This window comes from Saccopteryx bilineata, chromosome X (genome assembly GCF_036850765.1).
Source record: "Saccopteryx bilineata isolate mSacBil1 chromosome X, mSacBil1_pri_phased_curated, whole genome shotgun sequence".
Classification (NCBI taxonomy): Eukaryota; Metazoa; Chordata; class Mammalia; order Chiroptera; family Emballonuridae; genus Saccopteryx; species Saccopteryx bilineata.
The window spans coordinates 74,242,429-74,269,095 of record NC_089502.1 but is presented as its reverse complement, the minus strand read 5'-3'; the positions used below and the strand labels follow the sequence as shown (position 1 = coordinate 74,269,095).

At 43.6% G+C, this 26,667-nt stretch overlaps 1 protein-coding gene across 2 annotated transcripts; it reads right to left on the bottom strand.

Annotated features, from left to right (window-relative positions):
- On the bottom strand, nucleotides 1-25,849 carry YIPF6 (Yip1 domain family member 6). Of its 2 annotated transcripts, none has more exons than XM_066248759.1 (7): nucleotides 25,539-25,849; nucleotides 16,666-16,794; nucleotides 14,799-14,877; nucleotides 13,278-13,320; nucleotides 10,642-10,767; nucleotides 9,857-10,014; nucleotides 1-172 (listed from the first exon to the last, which is right to left on the bottom strand). In XM_066248759.1, exons 1-7 carry the CDS (start codon nucleotides 25,593-25,595, stop codon nucleotides 48-50), a joined length of 717 nt encoding a protein of 238 aa, XP_066104856.1. In that variant the 5' UTR covers nucleotides 25,596-25,849; the 3' UTR covers nucleotides 1-47. The 2 variants fall into 2 exon arrangements, with proteins under 2 accessions (XP_066104856.1, XP_066104857.1); XM_066248760.1 differs by lacking the exon at nucleotides 1-172 and adding an exon at nucleotides 2,927-7,822 and having other exon boundaries at nucleotides 25,539-25,678.
- Between the last annotated feature and the right edge of the window lie 818 nt (nucleotides 25,850-26,667).

Genomic DNA, 26,667 nt, shown 5'->3' with positions numbered 1-26,667 from the left:
TCTGTGGGTTGGTAACACAGGCTGGGTACAGTGGAGCACTTCCAGTCTCAGACGGCTCCCTCGTGGGTCTGGAAGTCAGGTAGCGGTGGGCTAATCCAAGATGGCTGTGGCGGGGTTGACTGGGCTCTGGTCCATGTCCAGCAGGCTAACTCAGGCTGTTCTCGCAGAATGACTGAGAAACAAGAGACAAAGTAAACACAGAACACCTCAAGTTTCAGGGTTAGAACTGGCACATTACCTTTGCCACATTTTTTTAGCAAAGCAAGAGAGAAGGGCAACCTAGAAACAAGCAGTGGTGGGATAGGTTCTGCCTTTTACTGAGAGGACATCCAAAGCCACATGACAGAGGGCAGGGGTTCAGAGAAGGGTAAAATACCCGGACCACGTATGCAATCGATTTACCACGGCCTTCTAGCCAGATACATTTTCTCAATTCTTATTTCTCAGCACGCCCCCACACTCAGTGTGTAATACCTGTTTATTACCCACTTTTCTTTGAACTAATTCTACACATTTCCTGAACACCTGCTTTGTACAAGGCACTTGTCCCTAGGCTTTCAGAGGATACAACTTTCTGGAAGGGTAGCACAGCATAGCAAGCAGGAAGGGCATGGGCTTTGGATTGAAGACATAGCTGTGCTCCATTTCAGCTCGGCCACCTACTGAATCTGAAAGTGAAGGAGAGACTAGACCAGGGGTCCCCAAACTACGGCCCGCGGGCCACATGCGGCCCCCTGAGGCCATTTATCCAGCCCCCACTGCACTTCCGGAAGGGGCACCTCTTTCATTGGTGGTCAATGAAAGGAGAACATTGACCATCTCATTAGCCAAAAGCAGGCCCATAGTTCCCATTGAAATACTGGTCAGTTTCTTGATTTAAATTTACTTGTTTTTTATTTTTAAATATTGTATTTGTTCCCGTTTTGTTTTTTTACTTTAAAATAAGATATGTGCAGTGTGCATAGGGATTTGTTCATAGTTTTTTTTATAGTACGGCCCTCCAATGGTCTGAGGGACAGTGAACTGGCCCCCTGTGTAAAAAGTTTGGGGACCCCTGGACTAGACTAGGAGTAAGATAAAAGCAGCAGGCAGAAATCCATGGCATGTAACTTTTAGCTTCCTTCCATCCTTGTCCTCATCTTTTTGGTTCCTTTTTATAGTACTGCCCTATAGCAACTAGGGTTTTCATCAAGATTGTCTGAGACAATGTTCTCTTAATATCATCAGATCTGTAAGCTCAAACTTACATTTCTAGCTGTAACAACCTCTACTGCTTTTCTGGCTCATATTTCCAGTTGTCTGTAGGGTGTGACCACTTTTATGGCCCAATTCAGCTCCTCCACAACTGTTCCAAGAAGCACACTGTTCTTCCAGGCCTACAGGGTAGGAATACATTGCCGCTCCTCTCTTCCCTCTACTCTCCTCCCAATTTCTCAACACATTCTCATTTATTCCTTTGATGTCACCACTTTCAAGGTATACCCTTGCCCCAGAACCGGTGAGGACAACCTATTTCCTACCACGGGAAGACCTAACTTGCAATTTCCTCCTTTTCGATACTCACCCTCAATAATTTTGTCTCATCAATCAACTTTATTTTCCCAATTTAGTTGAATTCATATCAATATGAGTTGTTAGGAAAGAATCAAATTAACACAAAGCATTACTTTCTAATTTTGTTGAGACCGACTGTAACCCAAGTCATATTTAAATCACTACTTTGAGCCTATTTTCTTAGCTATAAAATAAGCTGAGCTGTAACTACCTCACAGAGTGAAATACAAATAGGCAGCTAGAAAAACAGCACAAACCATTGTGATTATGTACAGGACAGTGCCACACTCTCCCACATGTACATGGACAGCTTTGAGACTTGCTCATAAACCTTCTCTGCCACCTGGAATGCCCCTCCACCTCTCTTGCCTACCCATCTCCCAATATACCAAAGACATGCTCCTGTTCTGATCCCTCTGATGTCTTATGTGGTACTACAAACAAGAACCACGATATATTTCAACTATTATGTGTATACATGGGTAGGGAATTTGCCTTCCCCAAGTATATAGATTGTAAAATGAGACCAACAACACGGGTAATACCCCACAGAAGGCTGGAAACCCAGTTTCTCAGCACACTCTTAAGCTGCCTCATTGGATTCACTTACTTCCCTTAAAGTGGGTAGGTATGCTTTTAGTTTGGTCAAGAACTGATAGCGGGGCCCCAGCCGGTTGGCTCAGCGGTAGAGCATCGGCCTGGCGTGCAGGAGTCCCGGGTTTGATTCCCGGCCAGGGCACACAGGAGAGGCGCCCATCTGCTTCTCCACCCCTCCCCTTCTCCTTCCTCTCTGTCTCTCTCTTCCCCTCCCGCAGCCGAGGCTCCATTGGAGCGAAGATAGCCCGGGCGCTGGGCATGGCTCTGTGGCCTCTGCCTCAGGCGCTAGAATGGCTCTGGATGCAACAGAGCAATGCCCCAGAGGGGCAGAACATCGCCCCCTGGTGGGCATGCCAGGTGGATCCCGGTCAGGCTCATGCGGGAGTCTGACTGCCTCCCCGTTTCCAGCTTCGGAAAAATGAAAAAAAAAAAAAAAAAAAAAAAGAACTGATAGTGGAAAAAGATTATGGCGTCACAAAACCTGAGTATGAATCCTGGTGCAGCATGCAATATGTGACTTTGGGCAATTTATTTAACCTGAGTTTCCAGGTCCCTCAACTTCAAAATACCACTAACTTCAAAAGGCTGCTGTTTATAAAATAGCTAATGTAGTGCCTGCCAATGTTATTTGTGCCATAGTATGACATCCCTTTCTAATTTGCTGCCCGTGCATTCCCACACAGCCGTAGATGTTGTCTGACAATACGGTAAGTCTGAGAACAGTACGCTGCAAGTATCTTCGTGCCTTTTAGCACAAGGAACAGGCAGACACAAATTCTCCTTTCCCAGTTTTTTATTTGCACATTTAACATTCACAAATAATTTGACAGATTTATTCTTTTCATTGGTTCATTATTTATAGGAAAACTCAGGACTAAAATGGAGCACTGAAGGGTTCAAAAAAATCAGCAGCAGGGACAGTGCGGAGTCAAGGTTCAGAGTGAGCAAAGCCTTCACTGTTATCCCCCCACCCCCTAGTTTAACAAACAGAAAGGCATTCGATTCCACACTACTGCTCTCCGAGGTCTCAGGAATATAACCGGTACTAGACACGACCAGATGCATCCCTTGCCCATAAACACCTGAGCAGACAAGTTAAATTCTGATGCATTAACCATCCCTCTGGGATAACTAAAAAGAGGCAGTTGTTTCAGAATAAGATTTTACAAGAAAAAGGGGAGGGGTATGTGTGTACGGTGGTGGTGGTGGAAGTGGATTAAGGATGAGGAAGAATGAGGGACCGAGGGCAGCAAAGCTCATGTTTTTCTCACAGGCCTCTAATAGTGTTCTATTATATTCAGGAAAAAGGGTCCAGAGTTGTCGACCTTCAGTCAGTGGTAGGGTATAATGACTAATACTAATATCAGGGCACTTATCCTGGGGACGGGGTGTATTCATTTCATGTACAGAACAATGCAATTCAAAACTGTGCCCTACAACGCACTCACATATAACGTGTTTTTCCTAAATCAATTTACTGTGCAACCTTGGGGAATTTACCTAACCTTTCTGTGCCTCAATCTTCTACCTGTAAAGTAAGATTTGTAGTGTTTTATGTTGAGCATTAGGGATGCAAGAGAGTCACTTAAGAACAGTGCCAAGTCAGCAAAGACAGAAAGCAGACTAGTGCATGCCCTGGGCCTGGGAGAAGGGACACAGTGAGTGACCAGTAACGGACACAGGGTTTCTTTGCAGAGTGACAAAAATGCTCTAGAATGAGATAGAGGCAACAGTTGCACAATTATGTGAATATATTGAAAAAAATCACTGATTTGTACATCGCTTCAAAAGGGTGAATTTTATGGTTAAGGTATCTCAATAAAGCTATAAAAAATTCTTAAAAAAATAGAATAGTGCCTGGCACACAGCAAGTGCCCAATAAGTGTTAGCTATTATTAGTAGTAATATTACTGTCATTATTTGGCCATCCTACAGCCTGAGTAAATCCCTAAAAATTCTTTATTTTTAATAAAAGCTCACCAAATCTAAAAAAAGTTTTTCTAATTTACATACATGGGTTAACATTCATACATTTACTTCTATCTAAATTGCCTCAGAAATTAATAGTCTGAGAATCACAATCTCAGTATTTTACTCTGAAATAGAACAGCTGCATGCAACGGACATCTGATCATATCATGACAGGCAATACATTACAATGACTTGATGTTACCCAAAATTTTGAAATGACACTTTCACTTTTACCTCCAGGAGTAAACAGAAAGACCAGAATACAGTATATAAAATACATAATTAAGTCTTCAAACACAGGCTGGCTTGCCTTTTAATCACATTTTAGGAGGTGATTTATAAAAAGATAAATGTAGGCCCTAGCCGGTTGGCTCAGTGGTAGAGCGTCTGCCTGGTGTGCAGGAGTCCCGGGTTCGATTCCCGGCCAGGGCACACAGGAGAAGCGCCCATCTGCTTCTCCACCCCTCCCCCTCTCCTTCCTCTCTGTCTCTCTCTTCCCTTCCCGCAGCCAAGGCTCCACTGGAGCAAAGTTGGCCCGAGCACTAAGGATGGCTCTATGACCTCTGCCTCAGGTGCTAGAATGGCTCTGGTTGCAACAGAGCAACGCCACAGATGGGCAGAGCATCGCCCCCTGGTGGGCATGCCTGGTGGATCCCGTTTGGGCACATGCGGGAGTCTGTCTGTCTCCCTGTTTCCAACTTCAGAAAAATACAAAAAAAAAAAAGATAAATGTAGTCAATAGTAAAATGCTTCCGGTCCCATACCCTCTGATCCCACCTTGTCCAACAACAGAAAAAGCCCACTGCAAGGAAAAGACCCAATTCAACCCATGCAGTAAGCCTCCTAAGCGGTAAAGGACTTGACAATTAATGACTGACTTTTAAGACTAGACTGCATGTTCAAATATGTATCAGCCAAGTTTTCATAATCTGAACAGTGACGAAATCCAGTGTTAACCGTTCAAGTTGTTAAGGAATGTAACAATGGAGGCTCGAGCTTAGGAGGAACAGCAATAAGCCGCAATGATATGCAGGGGTATGCAGCGCTCGGCAATGATGCTCACCTGCTGGGGTTTCATCTAAAGTATGAAACTTCCTACTCAGTCTGCTGAAGGCCCGTGGTCAAGGCACATATGAGAAAGCAATCAATGAACAACTAAGGTGTCGCAATGCACAACAAAAAACTAATGATTGATGCTTCTCATCTCTTCGTTCCTGTCTGTCTATCCCTCTCTCTGACTCTGTCTCTGAAAAAAAAAAAAAAAAAAGTATGAAACTTCCCAATTCCTGACGCAGGGGTGCCTTCCTTGGAGGCCTCTTCCCTTCTAGCCCTCCTTTCTAGAATTATCCATGTGCCTTTGCAGCAGATCAAGGAAAGCTGTATTGAGGGTTACAACTTGCAGACAGACACTCAGGTCTTGCCACAGGAAGTAATGCACTTTTTGTGTATAATAAGAATATATTTATACCCTCAAACTGACTACTTGTTTTCAGAAAGATAAATATCCACCTGACACACCTTTATTTAAATCAAGTTAAACTATTCCCTAAGTCACCCAAGAGCAACAGATTAATACACAACACAGAACAAGCTGCCTTTACACCCACTATGTATAACCCCCTCCCAAACTTACCCACACAAACTCCTCCTGGAGTTGCAGCCTTAGGAATTTATGACTAAATATTTAGATTGAGTAAAATCTGGTAAAGACTTAATTCCGTTTTGAGAAGCATGGTTATTTCTTTAATTTTACATTATAATCAACGGGGGAGAGAATTATACAACTTTGGAAGAGAGATCTTTAGTGGCCATTAGAAAATTCCAGACAATGGATATGAATGATAATTTAAGATTAATTTCAAAATTAGGACAGTTTCTTTATCAATTCAAGACTAAAGTATTGGTTTAGTCCCAGAGCAGGTGCAGGGTTTATTTTAAAATTTAAAAGAATTTGAAGTAAATACAAATATATAACCAAAAACTTGACCCAAGGCTGAGACAGAAGGTTTGTAGTTGACATCATTCCGAGAACCCAACTGTCCAAGGATAGTTTACTTGGCTCATCTGGGGCTGGAGAAAATATGTTTTTAAAATTATATATCTACGTTCAGATAGTCTTTAAATACAAAACAAATAAATATTTAAAATCTATAATAAAGAAAAATTGTGGAATAAGAAATTCCTAGCTAATTGTATATTTACAATAAATGTTTTCTGACTACTAGTCTTTATCTATTAAGAGTTCTTCAATGTGCAATTTATAAAGGCAGTGGCTCATATTACATTAAAGGAACTTGTCTAGCTCAGAATCGGCCTGCCCCAGACTCTGAGCTCCCAGAAAAGTCTCCACACTTGTGTGCATAAACAGCAGAGAATACAAGTAGATGCACAAGTACAAATAAGTACACGTCTAAAGGAGAGCTACTTAGCTCTATCAAGTCCAGAACTAAGAGAGTAAGTTGCTATTCCATCACCAAAAACCCCACATCTATGAGGAAAGTGCTGCGCCGCTCTGAAAAGGCAGCAGTCAACCCAGCTCCGCCCACATCAGCTCTGAGCGTCCAGCTGCTCTCCCAATCAGCAGACAGACACCAAACCCCTCCCTGTTCATGTGGTTAAAAGCAGGATTCTGATTTAGCTTTACTTTCCAGGTGGGGCCGTACTACACAGAATAATGAAGAATTCCATACACCTATGCTGTATTCAAACTGCCTCATTCTACCTTTAAGAGGTGTCTACGGGATAACATGCCTTCCAGACCCACCAATCTGTATTTCTGAGTTGTTCTACTTGGATAAGCTCGAGCATTGGACCACTGAGTGCTTCCATCAAAAAAAAAAAAAAAAAAAAAAAGGGACGTGTTGCTGCTAACATGTTTGCTTACATTCGCAGAGCTAGGGCATAAGGTTAAAACTAGAGGGTCAACCAGGTGCTGATTAGCATGGCAGTATAATGAAGGTATAGAAAGATTCAAGAAGCTGGTTTTTAAAATATCTTTTGCTTTTCTTTTAAGCAACTAGAGCAGGATTTTTTATGATCAAGATCTGAACACTGGTTAATACATGTTTTCTCCTCCCACATCTATGAACCCCTTCCTAACCTCTGTTCAGCCTTTTTAAACTTAAGAGAAAATTGAAAGAAAATCGATAGACTATCCATTCTTAGGTATTCTAATAAGAGAGGCATAGTCTAATAGTCATAAGACAATGTATTTAAGAACTACACCTGAAAATTGAAAATACAGTTACCAAATCTACTGGACTCCCAGGATGTATCCAGGCCCTTTTCAAGTCATCAGTTGTCACCCAAATGGACCGCAGTCCTTAAGAAGGCATTGTGCTGTGTGTACTATGCACATGTATCTTTAAGAAATAACATTAAGGACAAGAACAGCTTTTCAAACATCAGCTCCTTCTAGAAGTGGCTGCAGGGCTTTCTGGCTCCCTTTTCACCTCCTTCTGCAGTCAGCTACCAACTCCCTCCCAAATCCGACCAAACAGGGCCAGAGGCAAAGCTCGCCAGTCAACTGCATTGTTCAGATGAGCTTTCAGTTCACTGGTTGTTCATTTCCATTTCCTGATTTACTGAGGAGTAAAGGTGAGAATCATCCAACTGATGACAAAATAGAATAAGAACACAGGATAAACGGCCAGGGCTTTGCGGTTTGGAGGCTGGCTGTCAGCAAGAAAAGCTGTAGAGGCTGAAGGAAATAAAACAAAACAGAAAGACTATTAAATACAACGAGTGTGTCACAACTACTAACATTTACAAACCTTAATGTGCTCAGCAGGGCCTGGAAGTTCTAACTTCGCTAACAGTCACTTCTATGTGTGACCCTCAGACAGAAAGGCATTCCGCGGCTTAGCGTTCCCAGCAGCTGAGGGCTGCTCATTTCAAGTACCAAAGCTTTGAAAGTTTGCAACATTTGAGATGGATTCTTACTGTTTTCTGAGAAGTCAGTGAGCTGTGCTGAATAGGCCTTTATAAAAATGTGCAAGGTTTTTTGCTACTATGATAAACAGCATTCTACTGCTGTGTCTTTTGAGTAATTGCTTTTCTTATTATCAGCTCTTTTGGATGCCATCCCTCTTGTCCACTGGGAAACACCTGATTCTCAATGACCACCCTGCAAAAATATCTTTCCTGAACAACCAGCTGGTACCCTACCACCTCAGGCAGAACTGCCCACCTTCCTCCCGTTCCCCCGCTGCACCCTGCACGCCTTGCCATCTTCTGCCTGGAACACTGTACCATCTCTAAGGGTTTGCACGCTGGGCTGACACACTGGACAGGGAACTCAGGCCAGAGACCGTGCCTAGCACAGGGCCGGACACATAGTTTGTGCTTAATAAATATTTCCTGAATTAAAGAATGAATACTTCTAAGAGCCTAGTTTCTGAAATGCTGCGGGCCTGGGTCCCAGATAACTAAGCCATTCAGAATGACACATACGATCCATGATCAGACTCCAGTGAGGAAATGGAGGCCAGGCCATGGAGCGCACGCCTGAGCTTAGCACCCAGTCTTTGTGGTGTCGATTCCAGCACCCTCACACCTTTGTCTGGGACTACTTCTTGGCTTTTAACCATGTTCTAAGCAAAGAGATGTTACTGCACTTAAAATATTAGGTAGTCTGGCCTGACTAGGCAGTGGCGCAGTGGATAGAGCATCGCACTGGGATGCAGAGGACCCAGGTTCGAGACCCTGAGGTCACCAGCTTGAGCACAGGCTCATCTGGTTTGAGCAAAAGCTCACCAGCTTGAACCCAAGGTCGCTGGCTCGAGCAAGGGGTTACTCGGCCTGCTGAAGGCCCGCAGTCAAGGCACGTTTGAGAAGGCAATCAATGAACAACTAAGGTGTTGCAACGCGCAATGAAAAACTCATGATTGATGCTTCTCATCTCTCTCTGTTCCTGTCTGTCTGTCCCTGTCTATCCCTCTCTCTGACTCACTCTCTGTCTCTGTAAAAAATAAATTAAAAAATATATATATTAGGCAGTCTGTTTATCCCATTTAGTAAGATACTACTAAACACTTCTGGTTTAAGGTAAAATTTTAAGAGAATTTTAGAAATGTAGCAACAGTGAGCCCACTGCTTTCAATGCCAAGCTATAGGCTCTTCCTAATCTTTTGCAGAATTTTCTACCGAAGTAGGCAAGTACTATATAACGATACTTAATCTATACTGTGAAGTAGTACAGTCAAGTTCTAAATGGGTATGCAACCTGCTTGGGTTTGAAAGTCGATTCCCCAGTTCACTAGTTCTATGTCCTAAGGCAGTCGCTTCACTCCTGTGTGTCCGTTCCTCATTTACAAAAATGGGACTACTGCTAATAATTTTTATGTATTAGGGTGGCTGTTAAGGTTAAATGAGATAATACATATAAAGCACTTACAACAGTGCTTGACCTATGATAAGCTATCTATAAATGCTAACTTTTGTTTCTTTTATGATTAATTTGTCAGGAACACCCGTCATTTCTTAAGTCACTTGTCCTATACGTGCCAGGACTAAGACAGGTCTAGCATTATCTCTGTTTCCAATGCTATGCATTATCTAAGGATTCATTACAAAAATATATGACTCCCCACCTCTTGGAAGTCCAGACTCCCAAGCCAGATAAGATGGACAGCAAATCCATCCACAACCATTTAGAACAGAGGGGTCTATGGACAGCACTGGCAAGAGTCTTAGTCTTCACCTCTAACGCATGCAAAAATAAGTATATTCTTACCTACTATAGACCAGGCAAACATCACGATCACCACAAAAAGCCGGACCATGAAGTTTATTGTTCCGTGCTCAGCCAAAAGTACCAGCCGGCAAACCAGCATTGCCACGGTCAAGGGCAGTATACAGTAACCCAGCACACAGAGGCTCTGAAAGAAAGATCTAAAAAACAGCGTACACTCATGAATATCATAGACAGCTGACCTGTGTCATGATAGTCATTACACAGATTTCTATGTATCATCGAGGGCTACCTCCCTGCAGATACAGAATACCCAGGCGCTAACACTGACTTTAGGAGGCTAGGCTTCTGCATCTGCACGTTTTCATTTCTCTCTCCATACTCTTCCTTCTCTTTTAAACTCCTTACGACTCAACCATCTAGGATACCAGATGATCTACTCTAACTCCTAAAGACTTCCTTCTCCCACTGAACCTCTAAGACAGTGGTTCTTAATCTTTTCTAGTTTAGAGACCTACTTGAGAACTTGTTGAAAGCTATGGACCATCTGTTCCCCGAAATGGACACAATCCTCTAACGCAAAAAAATCCTGCCTCTGATATCAGGGAAGGAGCGAGCATGTGAAGCTTATCAAAGGACCCTGGAGAATTTAAGATAATTTAACCCAACCAGCTTATCTCTGTGTACTGGTTTTAAGAAAACATTCTCTGTGTCCCTCATTTATTTTAATTTTTTTTTTCAAAAATTACCTAACTAGTCAGACTCCCTTAAAAATCTCAGGTGAGATACCAAGCAAATGAAAAAGAATGGATTTTAATAATGCTTACATGTTTCCTCCAAGAAGTTTTGAGTTGAGGGTGATGGTAACGGCGCCAAACCAGATAATGACAAACACTTCTGCAAACTGGGGCCCGCCATCATTTTCACTGTCTGCAGAGCCTGTCTGAAGCATTCTGTGACAAGGAAACGGTATGAGAATAGCCTACTCTTCTACTCAGAGCAATCAAGTCAAGGCATGGGTTCTCAAAGTTTGAATCAGGGAACGACTCTATACCTCACCTGAAGCTCTGTCATTTGTAGGCTGTGTGGAAGAAAAATTCCAGAAGGATTTGGCAAGGCTCTTCCTTTCAAATTTCAAATGCCTCTAGAGTACAAGGGTGCTCCATTTGGCTTTGTTGGAATGTTTAATGGATTACTGAAGACCTTTTTTGGTTAATCAGAGGTTCTAAACTGAAAGGTTAAATGTGGCTCACAGACATAAGGTTGTTTGTCCAAACAATATTTAAAAGGGTTTTAAATTCAAGTGGACATTATTTTCAAATTGAGAGGTTTCACATAAGAATAATGTCTTTTGGGATTTTCTTGATAAACCATAAGAGTTTCCAATACTGAGCCTCTGGCCGCCAACCCACACACACGTGGTCCAGTTCCTTCTCTAGCCCTTGAATCTGTAATGCTTTGGTTAAAGTTTTGGTTCTAACATTAAAAAACGGAAACAGTCTATAAACCAATTTAGTTGTTGATTTTTCAGTATCGAAATATGCAGAATATGACTAAAAGACTTTGCTTTCAAACTGGGTAGCTGAAGAGTCTCTTAAATATCCTTTTTTTTTTGTCTAAGAGCTTCATAGATACAAACTGTCTTGAATTTTGGAGTTAGAACACTTGGACTCCGTGTTCTTTATTCACTTTTTTCTTAGAAAAAACAGTAACATCAAGCTCAAAACCTCTTCTCATTACCGAGTAGAGAAGGTCACATGCTAAATCTGGCCTGCAAGGCTGTGTGCTCCATTCCAAGCCCCGACAATCTGACGCACAGAACGCCGATGCTAGGCTTCATGTGCTGTCTGGGATGCTTAGTGCTTCAGCCCAGTATAACGAAAACACAGTAACTGGACTGGAACACAGAAAGCCAGATACTGATCCTAGATCTGCCACTAGATACGTAAACTGCAGCGTATCACTTGGTGTCTTGGGACTCCAGTTTTCTTCTCTGCAAATAAGTGGGGTTAAGTGACATAATCTCTAAGGTTAATCTTTCAAAATTAAAAATAGTACATGCTTGCCTGACCAGGTGGTGGCGCAGTGGATAGAGTGTCAGACTGGGATGCGGAGGACCCAGGTTCAAGAACCCGAGGTTGCCAGCTTGAGTGCGGACTCATCTGGTTTGAACAAAGCTCACCAGCTTGGACCCAAGGTTGCTGGCTCCAGCAAGGGGTTACTCGCTCTGCTGTAGCCCCACGGTCAAGGCACACATGAGAAAGCAATCAATGAACAACTAAGGTGTTGCAAGGAAAAAACCGATGATTGATGTTTCTCATCTCTCTCCATTCCTGTCTGTCTGTCTGTCCCTGTCTATCCCTCTCTGAATCTGTCTCTGTAAAAAAAAAAAAAAAAAAAGTACATGCTCAAGAGCTTCTAATATAAACCGTTCCATCAAGGCACTGAATTATTTCCTTATTATGGTTATTAAAGGCATAAAAAAAATCCGCAGTCAATGTTATTACCTAAAATATAAAATAGCATATACTCGACACATTAAAAAATGGGTGGGGAAGCCAGTAAGACACTTGTTGAATTTAGAATCATAAAAGGTTAGGCCTGGAAGGACCCTCAAGCAACTCCTTTCATAGATGTGCAAGAGAAGACCCAGAGGATAGGCATGTGACAGTCACACAGAGAAGGCGCGCAGTCGCAGTCAGAGAAACTAGAGGCTGACCCCATGTCAACCACTGATTATATGATTGTGGTTCATCCTCAATCTCTATGAACCTAACCGTGTTTACCAAAAAAGGAAAATAAAATTCCCTTCTTGTTACAAGGATAAAATAAGGGAAGGGATTTAAAACTTTTCTGTAAACTAGGAAAAATCATACAAATTCTGGTTCTAACAGCCTGAAGTCACTTCCCTGACAGCATCAGGATGAGCGCCGAGAACCACGTCCTGGGGTGGGATCTTCCCCTCTACAATCCTGACATCTCCCTTGCCGTGGGCCTGGGCTCTCCTGCCTCTGCCCTCTCCCTTTATATAGAATATACAGGGAAAGCATAACATTTGGAAACGTGGTCTTGCTTTGAACTCGACCACTTCTTTCTCATTCATAGTTTAGTAAGACTGAAAAAGAATCATGTTTGCAAATAAACAGTGCTTAAGCCTATAGATATTTAATTCACTTAATGATGGGGAAGTGTATGAGAAATAAAACTTTGTTGAATAGAAATGGCTAAAATAGGCAGAGAAGTCATTGGTACATGGAGGTAGGCATAATTTTTACATCTTTAATGCCATCACTCCTTGAATTTATCTGGAAAGCTACCTGACTTTATACATTTAAGTACATAAGGAGTAGAACACATCACAGAAGTCCTAAATAAAATATTCAGCCAAAATTCCCCTCAACTTTAAAACTCCACAAAAAAAGTCTAGTCTATCTCAAATGACAAAGGAAATATGTGTACTTACAATGCGAGTGTCACACAAAGGATCAAAGGGCCCCATAAATCCCCTGCAAGGCAAGAAAAGGCGGAGGACCGTTAGGAAACAACCATGTAGTATTTTCTATCTTGATTCCAATATCTACCTCTCCCACCTTTTGGCTCTTGTGAATAATGCTGCTGTGAACATGAGTGTACAAACAGCTCATGTCAATTCGAGTCTGTGTCAATTCTTTGGGGTGTACACCCAGAAGTGGAATTGCTGGAATTATTCTTTGCTTAAATTTTTTGAGGAACCAACATACTGCTTTTTTTAAAAAAATTATTTTTATTTAATTATTCATTTTTTTTTTAGAGGAGAGAAAGAGAGAAGCAGGAAGCTTCAACTCTCTTATGTGCCTTGACCGGGCAAGCCTGGGTTTTGAACCGGCAACCTCAGCGTTCCAGGTCAACGCTTTATCCACTGTGCCAGCACAGGTCAGGCCCATACTGTTTTCTATACAAGTTACACCATTTTATACTGCCCCCAGCAACATACAGGGGTTCCAATTTCTCCACATTCGCACAAACAGTTGTTATTTTCTGTTTCTTTGATAACAGCCATCCTAATGGGTGTGAAGTCTCATTGAGTTGTCAGTCATTTTTTTAGATTTCTTAAGTCATGAATTGTTTTTCTTGCCACTTTGCCAACCGCTATAACAGGACACAGCAGAAGTGCAAATTCTGGCCATGACGTGCCCACCCTTTGTGCTAACCTATCTATCTGGCCCCACACTGGACTTTAACATATGACAGAAGCTCATGTTTCTCATTAATCTGCAAACTAACACGCTGGTTCTGCACTGGAGGCGCTGACCTGGAAACCTGGGTTTTAATCCTGCCTGTGTGATCCTGACAAAGCACTCAGCTTTTTTTTTTTTTTTTTTTTTTTTTTTTAACAGAGACAGAGAGAGGGATAGATAGGGACAGACAGACAGACAGACAGGAATGGAGAGAGATGAGAAGCATCAATCATCAATTTTTCGTTGCAACACCTTAGTTGTTCACTGATTGCTTTCTCATATGTGCCTTGACCATGGGGCTACAGCAGACCCAGTAACCCCTTGCTCGAGTCAGTGACCTTGGGTTCAAGCTGGTGAGCTTTGCTCAAACCAGATGAGCCTGTGCTCAAGCTGGCAACCTCAGGGTCTCGAACCTGGGTCCTCCGCATCCCAATCTGACACTCTATCCACTAGCTATTATTCCAATTTGACAGTTGAACATTTTGCCTTCACAACTTCCACAAATATTTTTTACAGTGTCTATTCTAGCAGGTGAGGACAGAATCTATATTTCACTGATGAGGACAATACACTAAAATCTTCCAATCTCTGAAATTCCATTTGAAACTTTTAACTTCTTCTTAAATTTTCAATTGTATACTCATTTATACATTTTTTCATCCTGCAAAATGATGTCAGTTTTATTACCACAGAGCCTGTGCCATATAAAGTACTTATGAGAAGGTACAATAAGAAGCAGCAAATCCTCAAAAACCTCATATACTTACAATCTCTCAAAAGAGTATTACTTTTCCTTGGGTACAAAACATGCATGAATTTTTTCCCCACAGCTTTTAGATCACGCATCTGAAAGACATAAACAACTATTGTATTGTGAGAACCAAGGTTGCCAGGCAGCTCCCTAATTAAATTTGCTAAAATTTCTTTTATTTCAATCTCCTGGGAATCCTTTGTTAAATTTTAGAGCAAAAATTTAAGTTCAACCCCTTCACTACACAAACAAACCACAGAGGCAGGTTGTTTCTATTAACTCCTTAGGCCAACATGTAACTCTTTAGCACATCCCCTCCATCCTGTTTTGATTTTTAAAACTCTGTACAAGAGAAATATAGCCCTCTTAATATGGTACTTATAAAAACTAAAATCTGTCCTGCAAAACACAGCATCTGACTTTCAGTTTATACACAATGACACCCCAAGGGCCAATTAGCCTGCTTCCTAGCCACCATGTTCTTCACACTATACAAAATAAATTTTCAACACTCCCAATTTAACTGGCAAATAAATCCTAGAAGCCTGGTTAACTAATAATCAAGACATTTTAGGAAGGGTATGGTAATAAAACCTCTCAAGAGATAGCTGAGATAATTCCATCCTAATTTTTCACAGAAATTTTTTCATGTCATTAATAGTTCTGTGTAAACATGATTTTTAATGGTTTAGCATTCTACCACATAGATGTAACATAGTTTATTTAACCTTTATTCTCCCCTATTGTAAAGAATGGTGTAATAAACATCTTTGCATATTAATATTTTTCAGCATTTTGAAAAGTATTTTTTTTTGTATTTTTCTGAAGTGAGAAGCAGGGAGGCAGAGACAGATTCCCGTGTGCGCCCAACCGGGATCCCACTGGCATGCCCACCAGGGGGCGATGCTCTGCCCATCTGGGGCGTTGCTCTGCTGTGACCAGCCATTCTAGTGCCTGAGGCAGAGGCCATGGAGCCCTCCTCAGTGCCCGGGCCGACTTTGCTCCAGTAGAGCCTTGGCTGCGGGAGGGGAAGAGAGAGACAGAGAGGAAGGAGAGGGGGAAGGATGGAGAAGCAGATGGGTGCTTCTCCTGTGTGCCCTGGCCGGGAATCGAACCTGGGACTTCCACATGCCAGGCCGACACTCTACCACTGAGCCAACCGGCCAGGGCCAAACAGTATTTTTGTATTAAAATTGTTTCCTTATACTATATCTGGAGAAGTGGAACTACAAGATTAAAAAGATCAAAAAATTTGCCCTGGCCAGTTGGCTCAGCGGTAGAGCATCGGCCTAGCGTGTGGAGGACCCGGGTTCGATTCCCGGCCAGGGCACATGGGAGAAGCGCCCATTTGCTTCTCCACCCCTCCGCCGCGCCTTCCTCTCTGTCTCTCTCTTCCCCTCCCGCAGCCAAGGCTCCATTGGAGCAAAGATGGCCCGGGCGCTGGGGATGGCTCTGTGGCCTCTGCCCCAGGCGCTAGAGTGGCTCTGGTCGCAACATGGCGACACCCAGGAGGGTCGCAACATGGCGACGCCCAGGATGGGCAGAGCATCGCCCCCTGGTGGGCAGAGCGTCGCCCCTGGTGGGCGTGCCGGGTGGATCCCGGTCGGGCGCATGCGGGAGTCTGTCTGACTGCCTCTCCCTGTTTCCAGCTTCAGAAAAATGCAAAAAAAAAAAAAAAAAAAAAAAAAAATCAAAAAATTTAAGATTATTAATACCCCTTGTAGCCAAACTGATTTCCAAAGAGGCTGTACCAAATTATTCTCAAGGAGAGAACCAGAAATGTCAATAAGCATATACTGAACCAAACAAAAATATTATGAAGTGCTATTAGTTATTTAATTCACTGACACTGAACAGAAATTCTCTCAACTAGTCTAACTTACGATGGTGCTCTGGACAGATTCATTTAATGTGGAGTTGTCGAGTTCCCGAATGTGGGATCTAATAGGAATGGTGATTTCTCCTTCCACCGGGATATCTTGTGAGATGGATATATCCGAAAGGCCTGCAAACTGACAAGAATTAGAAAAAACAATTAAAGCCTATAATTGACTGCTGCATTCCTCAAAGATATCAGTTCTTAGAGAGTAGGGATGCTGTCTTTTTGTAGGGTTTTATACAGTTTTTAAAATAAAAGCTCACCCGGTAAACAATGCAGTTAATTAAAATTCTCAAATGCTATTTCTTTTCATTTAAAGGAGATGGCATATGATGGGGAAAAAATTATAATGCAAATGACAAACGCTTATTGCCCTCAAATATTTGGTTGTTTCCAGGCACGAAATCTTCACGTGACACAATCTAGCAAGACATATATACTATGGAATACTACTCAGCCATAAGAAATGATGACATCGGATCATTTACAATAACATGGATGGACCCTGATAACATTATACTGAGTGAAATAGGTAAATCAGAAAAAACTAAGAACTGTATGAACCCATATATAGATGGGACATAAAAATGAGACTCAGAAACATGGACAAGAATGTGATGGTAACGAGGGTGGGGTGGGGGATGGGGAGGGGGCAAGGAAGGAGAGAGGGGGGTGGGGTGAGGGGAGGGGCACAAAGAAAACCAGTTAGAAGGTGATGGAGGACAATTTGACTTTGGGTGAGGGGTATGCAACATAATCAAATGTCAAAATAATCTGGAGATGTTTTCTCTGAACATATATACCCTGATTTATCAATGTCACTGCATTAAAATTAATAATAAAAAAATGTAAAAAAAAAAAAAAGACTGCAGGGCAAAGCCCCAGCTGTGCCACGCTTCTGCTCCTGAGCGGCCTCTGCTGGCTAACATGGAGGATTGCGTGAAGCCTAAAGGGAAACCCAGAGGAACAGGGAACGGGCCAAGTACATCCTCATCTACACTCTTTTTACCAGGTTACCTGGCAACCACAGATCAAATAACACTTCCAAAGCAAACTGCAAGATTGCAAACTTTTAAAGTCTTATGTACATCTGCCAAGTTCTATTATTGTGACAGAAACTCTGAAATGTTCAAATTCCTACGAAAACAGAATTAATCCCATCTCGTGGTTTTTGGACCAATGAGCACAGTATTTCCTGGGCAACAAGTGGTAAGTAAATGAAATACAAAACAGTATACTAAAATTTTAAATAAAATAAGGTTGTTCAAAAACCTTATGAAAATCACCTTCTCAATCACACTCTGAAGAGAAATGCAAATTGAAACTTCTTGAAATAAAAATCTTCGCCTGATAGAGTGGCACAAATTCTCAAGTTTCACAACATACTCTGCAGGTGAGGCTGAGGGAAAGAACACTGGCCCTCCCCCATGGGGGGGGGCAGTCCTCCACACCACTGAAGAGAAACCTGGCAACATCTAGCAAATGTGGATTGTTGTAAGGTACCAAAAAGCTGAGAAATTAATATTGATATTCTGGGAAGAAATGTCAGGCTTTCCTGTCCCGTCCCTCCTTTGGGGAGGGGAGGAAGAGGAATGTACAAGTTTCTGGCTTGCAAGAACAATGGGTCATTTAGTTTTATTTTATTTATTTATTTTTTTTTACAGAGACAGAGTGAGAGTCAGAGAGAGGGATAGACAGGGACAGATAGACAGGAACGGAAAGGGATGAGAAGCATCAATCATTGGTTTTTCATTGCACATTGTGACACCTTAGTTGTTCATTGATTGCTTTCTCATATGTGCCTTGACCCGGGGCCTTCAGCAGACCGAGTAACCCCTTGCTCAAGCCAGCGACCTTGGGTCCAAGCTGGTGAGCTTTGCTCAAATCAGATGAGCCCGTGCTCAAGCTGCCAACCTCGGGGTCTCGAACCTGGGTCCCAGTCCGATGCTCCATCCACTGCACCACCACCTGGTCAGAAGGGTCATTTAGTTTTAAATCTAAAGTAAAGGTTAACTGAGAAACTTCTTCTCTTTCAATGGGAGACAGAATTTACATACCACCCTACATTGATTGAGGTTCCTCCCCCTTGCTGGAATCTTGACAGTAACACACCTCTAGGCAAAGGAATCCTAAAAGATTTGTAAACATCTTTGATTGTGTTACCTTGAAAGTCTTAATGTTTCTGTGTATCCCCTAAACAAATGTTGTCATCTTGTGCCATGATGTCATGCTCTCCCCAGCCCGTGTGTGTTCAAGGGTATATAAGCAGCCCCTGAAATATTTTTGGCTTGCACAAGATTTGGGTCTGCTACCCCGTGTAAGCTATATGCGGCTGGCATATTTAATAAATCTCCTCCTTTAATAAAACTCTTTGAAATTCACCTGGACTTAGTGTCTCTACATAAACCCAATGGAGTGAGGTACGGTACCTTTCAGAATCTGGGGTATGGTACTTTTAGAACAGGATGAATCACTTACTCAGTGATGCCACTTTTAGGAGTCTAAAGATAAAACGGCAAGAACACAAAAAGACATACATACATGATGCTTTTCATCACAACACTATCTGTAAAAGCAAAACCCTGACATTAACCCAAATGCTCATCACTAGAGGACTAGTTAAATATACTATAGTACGTCCACATAAAGGAGTACAGTGCAGCTGCAAGAAAGAATGAGAATATCTCTAAAGAACTATTGTCAAGTGTTGAATTAAAAAAATATATGGAGAAAAGCTTTTATATGCTACCATTTATCTAAGACTAAAGAGGATACAGATATTTATACTATCTACTTTTAAATGTAAAAAATGTATAAGAAATGATCATGTGTAATGTGACAAGTCATATATAATGTAAGAAATAAGTTATGATTTTCTTTGAGAGGAAGGAAGAGACGAGAGAGATAGAGGGCAAGAGAGAAGCATCAACTCGTTGCTCCACTTAGTTGTGCCACCGATTGCTTCTCATATGTGCCCTGACCAGGGCTCTAACTGGAGACCTCAGGGGTTGAGCCAGCGCCCATGGGATCAAGCTGGCACCCTTGGGGTCAAGCCCTGACCAGGGCTCAAACCCGAGACCTCGGGGGTCAAGCCAGCACCCCTGGGATCAAGCCGGCACCCTAGGGTCAAGCCCTGACCTGGAGTTGAGCGGGTGCTCTTGGGATCTAGCCCGCAACTGGTGACCTTGGAAGACTGTAGCTTAACCTGTGAGGTTTGACCTAACTCCAGCTAACTGGTTTCAGAAGTCACTGCAGTCACTAAAGTGCCATGACACTCCCACCCCATTTCCCATCTCAACAGAATTGGTATCATTACTCATTGAGCTGAGCCAAGATCTTTGGCCCATCAGCCCCAGGTAAGACAGACAGGACTTGCAGGCCCTCAGCTAGTGGACCCCACTCTCTGACTAGCCCCTTGACAGGAATGAAAGGTGGCTTGGACCCCATGTCTCTCCTCTTGCCCCTGCGCAGGCAGGCTCATGCACATGCTCATGCACACTCTGCAACCTGGCTTGAGCCACAGGGCTTGAAATTTAGCAAAAGCAGGGCATACAACTTTAAGAAAGCAGCTGGGGCCTGACGTCTGGTGGCTCACTGGATGGAACATTGACCTGGAATGCTGAGATCACGGGTTCAGGATCCTGGGCTTGCCTGGTCAGGACACATATGGGAGTTGATGCTTCCTGCTCCTCCCTTCTCTCTCTCCTCTCTAAAATGAATGAATGAAACCTTTAAAAAAAAGTGGCTGGAACAGATGGATTATATCAGGGATAGTCAACCTTTTTATACCTACCGCCCACTTTTGTATCTGTTAGTAGTAAAATTTTCTAACCACCCACCGGTTCCACAGTAATGGTGATTTATAAAGTAGGGATGTAACTTTACTTTATAAAATTTATAAAGCAGAGTTACAGCAAGTTAAAGCATATAATAATTACTTACCAAGTACTTTATGTCGGATTTTCGCTAAGTTTGGCAGAATAAATCTTTATAAAATAACTTACTATAGTTAAATCTATCTTTTTATTTATACTTTGGTTGCTCTGCTACTGCCCACTATGAAAGCTGGAACGCCCACTAGTGGGCAGTAGGGACCAGGTTGACCAGCACTGGGTTATACTAACGACTAATATCCTGGAGAAAGGAATCCATCAGCAAGGGTAGTGTTGGGGCAGCATCAAGCAGGAACCAGGCAAGTCCAAGAGGCCTGGTTCTAAGAAGTGGAAGGGGGTCTCTAACCAGTTCCTTCACCTGGGAGTTCCTTCATTATGGACCCAAGGCTACAGCCATTATTACAGTTCTTTTTCCTCCTCCCTAAGTATACAAGCAAGAGATAGGCATTACCCAAGATTCAGTCTTTCCAACTCTATGCAGATGACTTATAAATTAACATGTCTAGCCCAGACCTCTTGAGTCTTAAAGTCTAGGTTTTAGAGTCCAGCAGCCTGCTGCCTATCTACTGGAAGGCCTTCCAGTATCTCAAACTGAACATGTACAGAACCGAATTAATTAATCACCTTTCAGGGCCGCCATCCTTGTCTCATGTATTTCCGTTCAGGGCATCTCTAGCCTCCCATCTGGCTACTCCGTTGCTTTTCAAAATGTATTGGGAGCAGCAGCAGCATCACCTGGGCTTGTTAGAAATGGGTCTCATTCCAGACCGACTGAATTAGAATCTGCAATTTAACACGATTCCCCAGATGACTGCTATGCACACTGAAGTTTGCAAAACGGATCTAAGACACTTTCTCCCAAGCACTGAAAACCCTCATGGAGCCTGCTGTCCTCCAGTCCTCGTGTCCCCACCACTGCGGTAGTCAACGTGGCCATCACTTCTTCCTAGAACTACGTCAACAGTTTCGCTGGTCCCCTAGATTCGACATTGTCTGTGGTAACTCTTCCTCTATTCTGTTGTCAAATTCATGATTTTAAACACTTTCCTCCTCAAAAACTTCCGCTGGCTCCTCACTGCCTATTAAACCTCCCAGCTTAGTAGTCAATAAGACACAACTCTTATTGCATGACTATATGCACCAGGCGCTCTACCAATATTCTACATGTGTTAACTCATTTATAATTCACCTAAGAACCCTATTACATAAATATTTCTAAATCTCCATTTTACAGATGAGAAAACTGAGATACAGAGGAGTTTGGTAATTTCCCCAGTAGCCCATAGCTAGTTAAATGACAGAACTTAGAATCAAACCTAGGCAATTTGACCCTAGAGTGAGCATCCCTAACCAATGTTCCATACAGCCTCCTTAATTCAGTAGCCTTATCTTTTAGGGATTACGTCCCAATACCTCCCTGTACTTCAGCCAAAGTGATCTTTCTGTTTTCCTGGAAATACATTAGTACCTCCCAACCTTTGTATCTGCCCGGAGAAGAGGCTGTGTAGTTTCCCAGCCAGATAGCTCAGTTTGTTAGTGTAGAGTGGTGGGCAAGGGGAAAGGTCATGTGAGACACCAGACCCCGGAACTTGGCTAGAACCGCCCACATCCATGCGTGCCAAAAAACTTCCCAGGAGCCCTTTAGAAAAAAGTGACTGTCCATCAGCGAGATTTCACCACGTCATATTAGCTCAACCACTCTAAAGACCCTTTAAATATCCCCCACGCGGGTCACCCTATGCAACTTCCCTGGCCTCTGTGTCCCCGGGACCAGGGAACATCCTCAGGCGGGATGTACTCTGTACCCAATAAAGCTTTTGCTTATCCACACTTTGTGGCTACACACCTTCCTTTTTCCTCTGCAGGGAATACCTTACAGTTAGAGCAGAGGTAGTCAACCTTTTTATAACTACTGCCCACTTCTGTATCCGTTAGTATTAAAATTTTCTAACCACCCACCAGTTCCACAATTATGGTGATTTATAAAGTAGGGAAGTAACTTTACTTTATAAAATTTATAAAGCAGAGTTACAGCAAGTTAAAGCATATAATTACTTACCAAGTACTTTATGTCCGATTTTCGCTAAGTTTGGCAGAATAAGTCTTTATAAAACAACTTACTATAGTTAAATCTATCTTTTTACTTATACTTTGGCTGCTCCACTACCGCCCACCATGAAAGCTGGAATGCCCACTAGTGGGCGACAGGGACCAGGTCGACTACCACTGAGTTAGAGCATCGTCCTAAAGCACAGAGGCTGCCAGTTGAAACCCCAATCAGGGCACATACAGAAACAAATTGATGTTCCTGTCTCTCTCCCCCTCCCTCTCTCTAAAATCAATAAAAATGAAACAAAGAAAAAAACAACAAAAGCAATTCTTAAGCTAAAATAAAAAAAGGTGTGCAGGACTCCTGGCCAGCATCTGGGCTTCAGAAGCCTAGGTTCAAGTTTCAGGCCAGACCACTAACTGCTGGTGAAACTCTAGAAAAATTTTCAAACCTCTCTGAGTCTCACCTCCTCATCTGTATGTAAAACACAGTTTAAAAACCACCTAGCTGAGCCTGACCAAGCAGTGGCACAGTAGATAGAGCGTCGGACTGGGATGCGGAAGGACCCAGGTTCAAGACCCCGAGATCGCCAGCTTGAGCGCAGGTTCATTTGGTTTGAGCAAAAAGCTCACAAGCTTGGACCCAAGGTCACTGGTTACTCCTTCTGCTGAAGGCCCGTGGTCAAGGCACATATGAGAAAGCAATCAATGAACAACTAAGGTGTCAAAAAGAAAAACTGATCGGAGGACCCGGGTTCGATTCCGGCCAGGGCACACAGGAGAAGCACCCATTTGCTTCTCCACCCCTCCGCCGCGCTTTCCTCTCTGTCTCTCTCTTCCCCTCCCGCAGCCGAGGCTCCATTGGAGCAAAGATGGCCCGGGCGCTGGGGATGGCTCTGTGGCCTCTGCCTCAGGCGCTAGAGTGGCTCTGGTCGCAACATGGCGACGCCCAGGATGGGCAGAGCATCGCCCCCTGGTGGGCAGAGCGTCGCCCCTGGTGGGCGTGCCGGGTGGGTCCCGGTCGGGCGCATGCGGGAGTCTGTCTGACTGTCTCTCCCTGTTTCCAGCTTCAGAAAAATGAAAAAAAAAAAAAAAAAAAAAAAAAAAGAAAAACTGATGATTGATACTTCTCATCTCTCTCCGTTCCTGTCTGTCCTTCTCTCTGACTCTCTCTGTCCCTGTAAAAAAAAACAAAACAAAAAAAACAAACAAAAAAACCCCCCAAAAAACCACCTAGCTCAAAGGGCTGCTGTGAAGTTTAGAAAACATGCAGACAATGTTCCACACAATCCTGGCATATAGGAGGTAATCAAGCATTTGTAATTATTTTTATCAGCTGGAATTTCAAATCAGAATCATCCTTTGAGGCCCTTTCAAACACCATTTCTCCTATGCAGCCTGCTTCCTCACCCCAACCAGATATGATAGCATCTTCTTTCGAATTGTGTTACTATTTTCTGCCTTATTTTAGCATTGCACACTTGTCTTATCCCTACAAATTAAACTGTTAAGCACCATAAGGTCAGGCTATTTGTAGTCCCTAAATCAACGAGAAAAGTGCCTTACCCTCTGTAGTTCAATAAACATTGTTGAATGGAAGTGGAGTGGATACTGAGTAATGAGTGACCAGAACCACTTAAATTAATCGGAGAACGTTTCATTAAAAGAGCAGTGGAGCAATTTAAATGAATGACAGAAACTGAAAACAACTAGGCACCCATATCTATGTCACCTCAGGTACTCTGTGTATATTCTCAGCTCATTTAGTGCTTTCACTAATTCTGTGATGAGCTACTATCCCCATTTCCCAAATAAAAAAATGGGGTCAGGGTGATTTCTTCAAGGTCTCAAATGCTCCGTGAGAACCTGGTCCTACTCACTGTCTATCACTGCTGTATCCTCAGTGCCTAAGAGTGCCTGGAACATAGGAGATGCTAAAAAGACCTTTGTTGACTGAAGAGGTAAACAAATAGTAAGAAGAACCAAAACCAGAATCAATTTCACCTGATTCCCAGTTCAGTCCTCTACTAAGTTGCCAATTTAAAACAGAGGAATGGAATGGACCATTTATTGAGCAACTGCTATGTAACTAAATACTCTTTGGGAGCTAACTGAACTCTGTTTAGGATAAGGGTCTTAGAGGCAGAATGTTGAGTTCATTACACTCTTCATGGCCCTGAGTGTATTAGGCCCTTTACATAAAATCATGTCATTTCATCTTCTTAAAAATTCCTTGAGGCACGCATTTTTTATCTCCGTTTTAGAAATGAAGAAATACTCTCCATGAAATGACTTGTCCAAATCCATACAAAGTAGCAGAGTGGGTGATTACAGTCCAGGTAAGTTTAACTGCAAAACCTGTGCTATTATTAAATACTTGTCCAGGCTTTGGGCTTGTACTAGCAACAGAAATAGTATCTCTTGTACAAACAGCAACAAGACAGCATCATGAAAAGGACAGCAAGGAGCTGCGACAAGTAGGGCAGGGATTAAAGCAACATTACGTGGGCCACTGAGCAAATCAATAACCAACCTGCCACGTTGCATTCTCCCATTAACCCTAGAATGCTGCTGCTCCAACACGGGCCAGTGACAGGTCTTGAAAAAAAATTACGGGACGGCAGAAGCAAAGATACTTAAGAAATCACCTAAAGCTCGGCATTTAACATAATGTCGGGGACGAGAAGAAGCCCCGAGAGTACGGAAAAGGACAGTGAATGAAGGTTTCACTAGAAGGCGTGGAAGGAATGAGGAGGGCGGAGGGAGCGGTAGCCCCACAGCAGGTGCAGGGCAGGGACCGGTTGCGGCATCAGGTACAGGAAGCGCCTGCTGGGAGGCCGGGTTCCGACTCTCAGGCCACGAGCCCGTCACCCGGCTTCCTTAAGGGACACTCTGCCTCACCCTCGGTCCCTTCTGTCGCAGATCCCCAGCTCACCAGGGGCCTGGCCGACGCCGTCCCCGGGTCTTCTGGAGAGTCCGCCGCCTCCGCCATCTTGGCCCTCCTGCTCCCGGGTCGCTCCCACAGGCCTTTGCGGAACCTAAGACGTGGAAGTCGCGGACCGTCGGCGCGCCGGCGCGCGAATGTCACGTCACCAGAAGGCGTCTGGTAGCGGCTGGCGGTCCTGGCTGTTAACCGTCCTTTGTCCTTTGGCTGTTGGGGAGCGGCACGTGCCTCCTCGCTTCGCTTCTTCGGGCCACGGACCCGCCACACAGGGTCCTCTTTCACACCCAGCTGCGATTCTCACAGCGCCCCGTAGGTCTCAGGGCTGCGGCCGCGCTGGCCTCGCGCCCGCTTCCTCGCCCGTTCGGGCTCTCAGGAGCGGCTTGGAGCTCTGGCCCCGCCCTTGGGCTCTCGGAAGCCTCAAGTTTTCTTGTTCCAGATTGAAGGGGTGACGCCCTCACTAGCCCGGATAGCCCTTGTCCGGCCAGTCTCCTGCGCTTTTCATCCCGCTGCCTACAGCATCTCAAGTCCTCGAACTTCGTAATTCGTAGACTCTCCACACCGACCTTCAAGGTCACTTTTCTCTCTCACCCCCTTTGAAGGGGGCGGAGCTTCTCAATAAGCATTGAATAACATTTTATTTATTTATTTATTTTTATTTTATTTTATTATTTTTTTGTTTTTTGTATTTTTCTGAAGCTGGAAACGGGGAGAGACAGTCAGACAGACACCCGCATGCGCCCGACCGGGATCCACCCGGCACGCCCACCAGGGGGCGACCTCCGGGACTTCGCTATGTTGCGACCAGAGCCACTCTAGCGCCTGGGGCAGAGGCCAAGGAGCCATCTCCAGTGCCCGGGCCATCTTTGCTCCAATGGAGCCTCGGCTGCGGCTGCGGGAGGGGAAGAGAGAGACAGAGAGGAAGGAGGGGGGGAGGGGTGGAGAAGCAGATGGGCGCTTCTCCTGTGTGCCCTGGCCGGGAATCAAACCCGGGACTTCTGCACGCCAGGCCGACGCTATACCACTGAGCAAACCGGCCAGGGCCCATTGAGTAACATTTTAATCCCACTACAGCGTCCACAATTGCTAAGGGATTTGGGGCAGATACTGAAAATATGTTCAA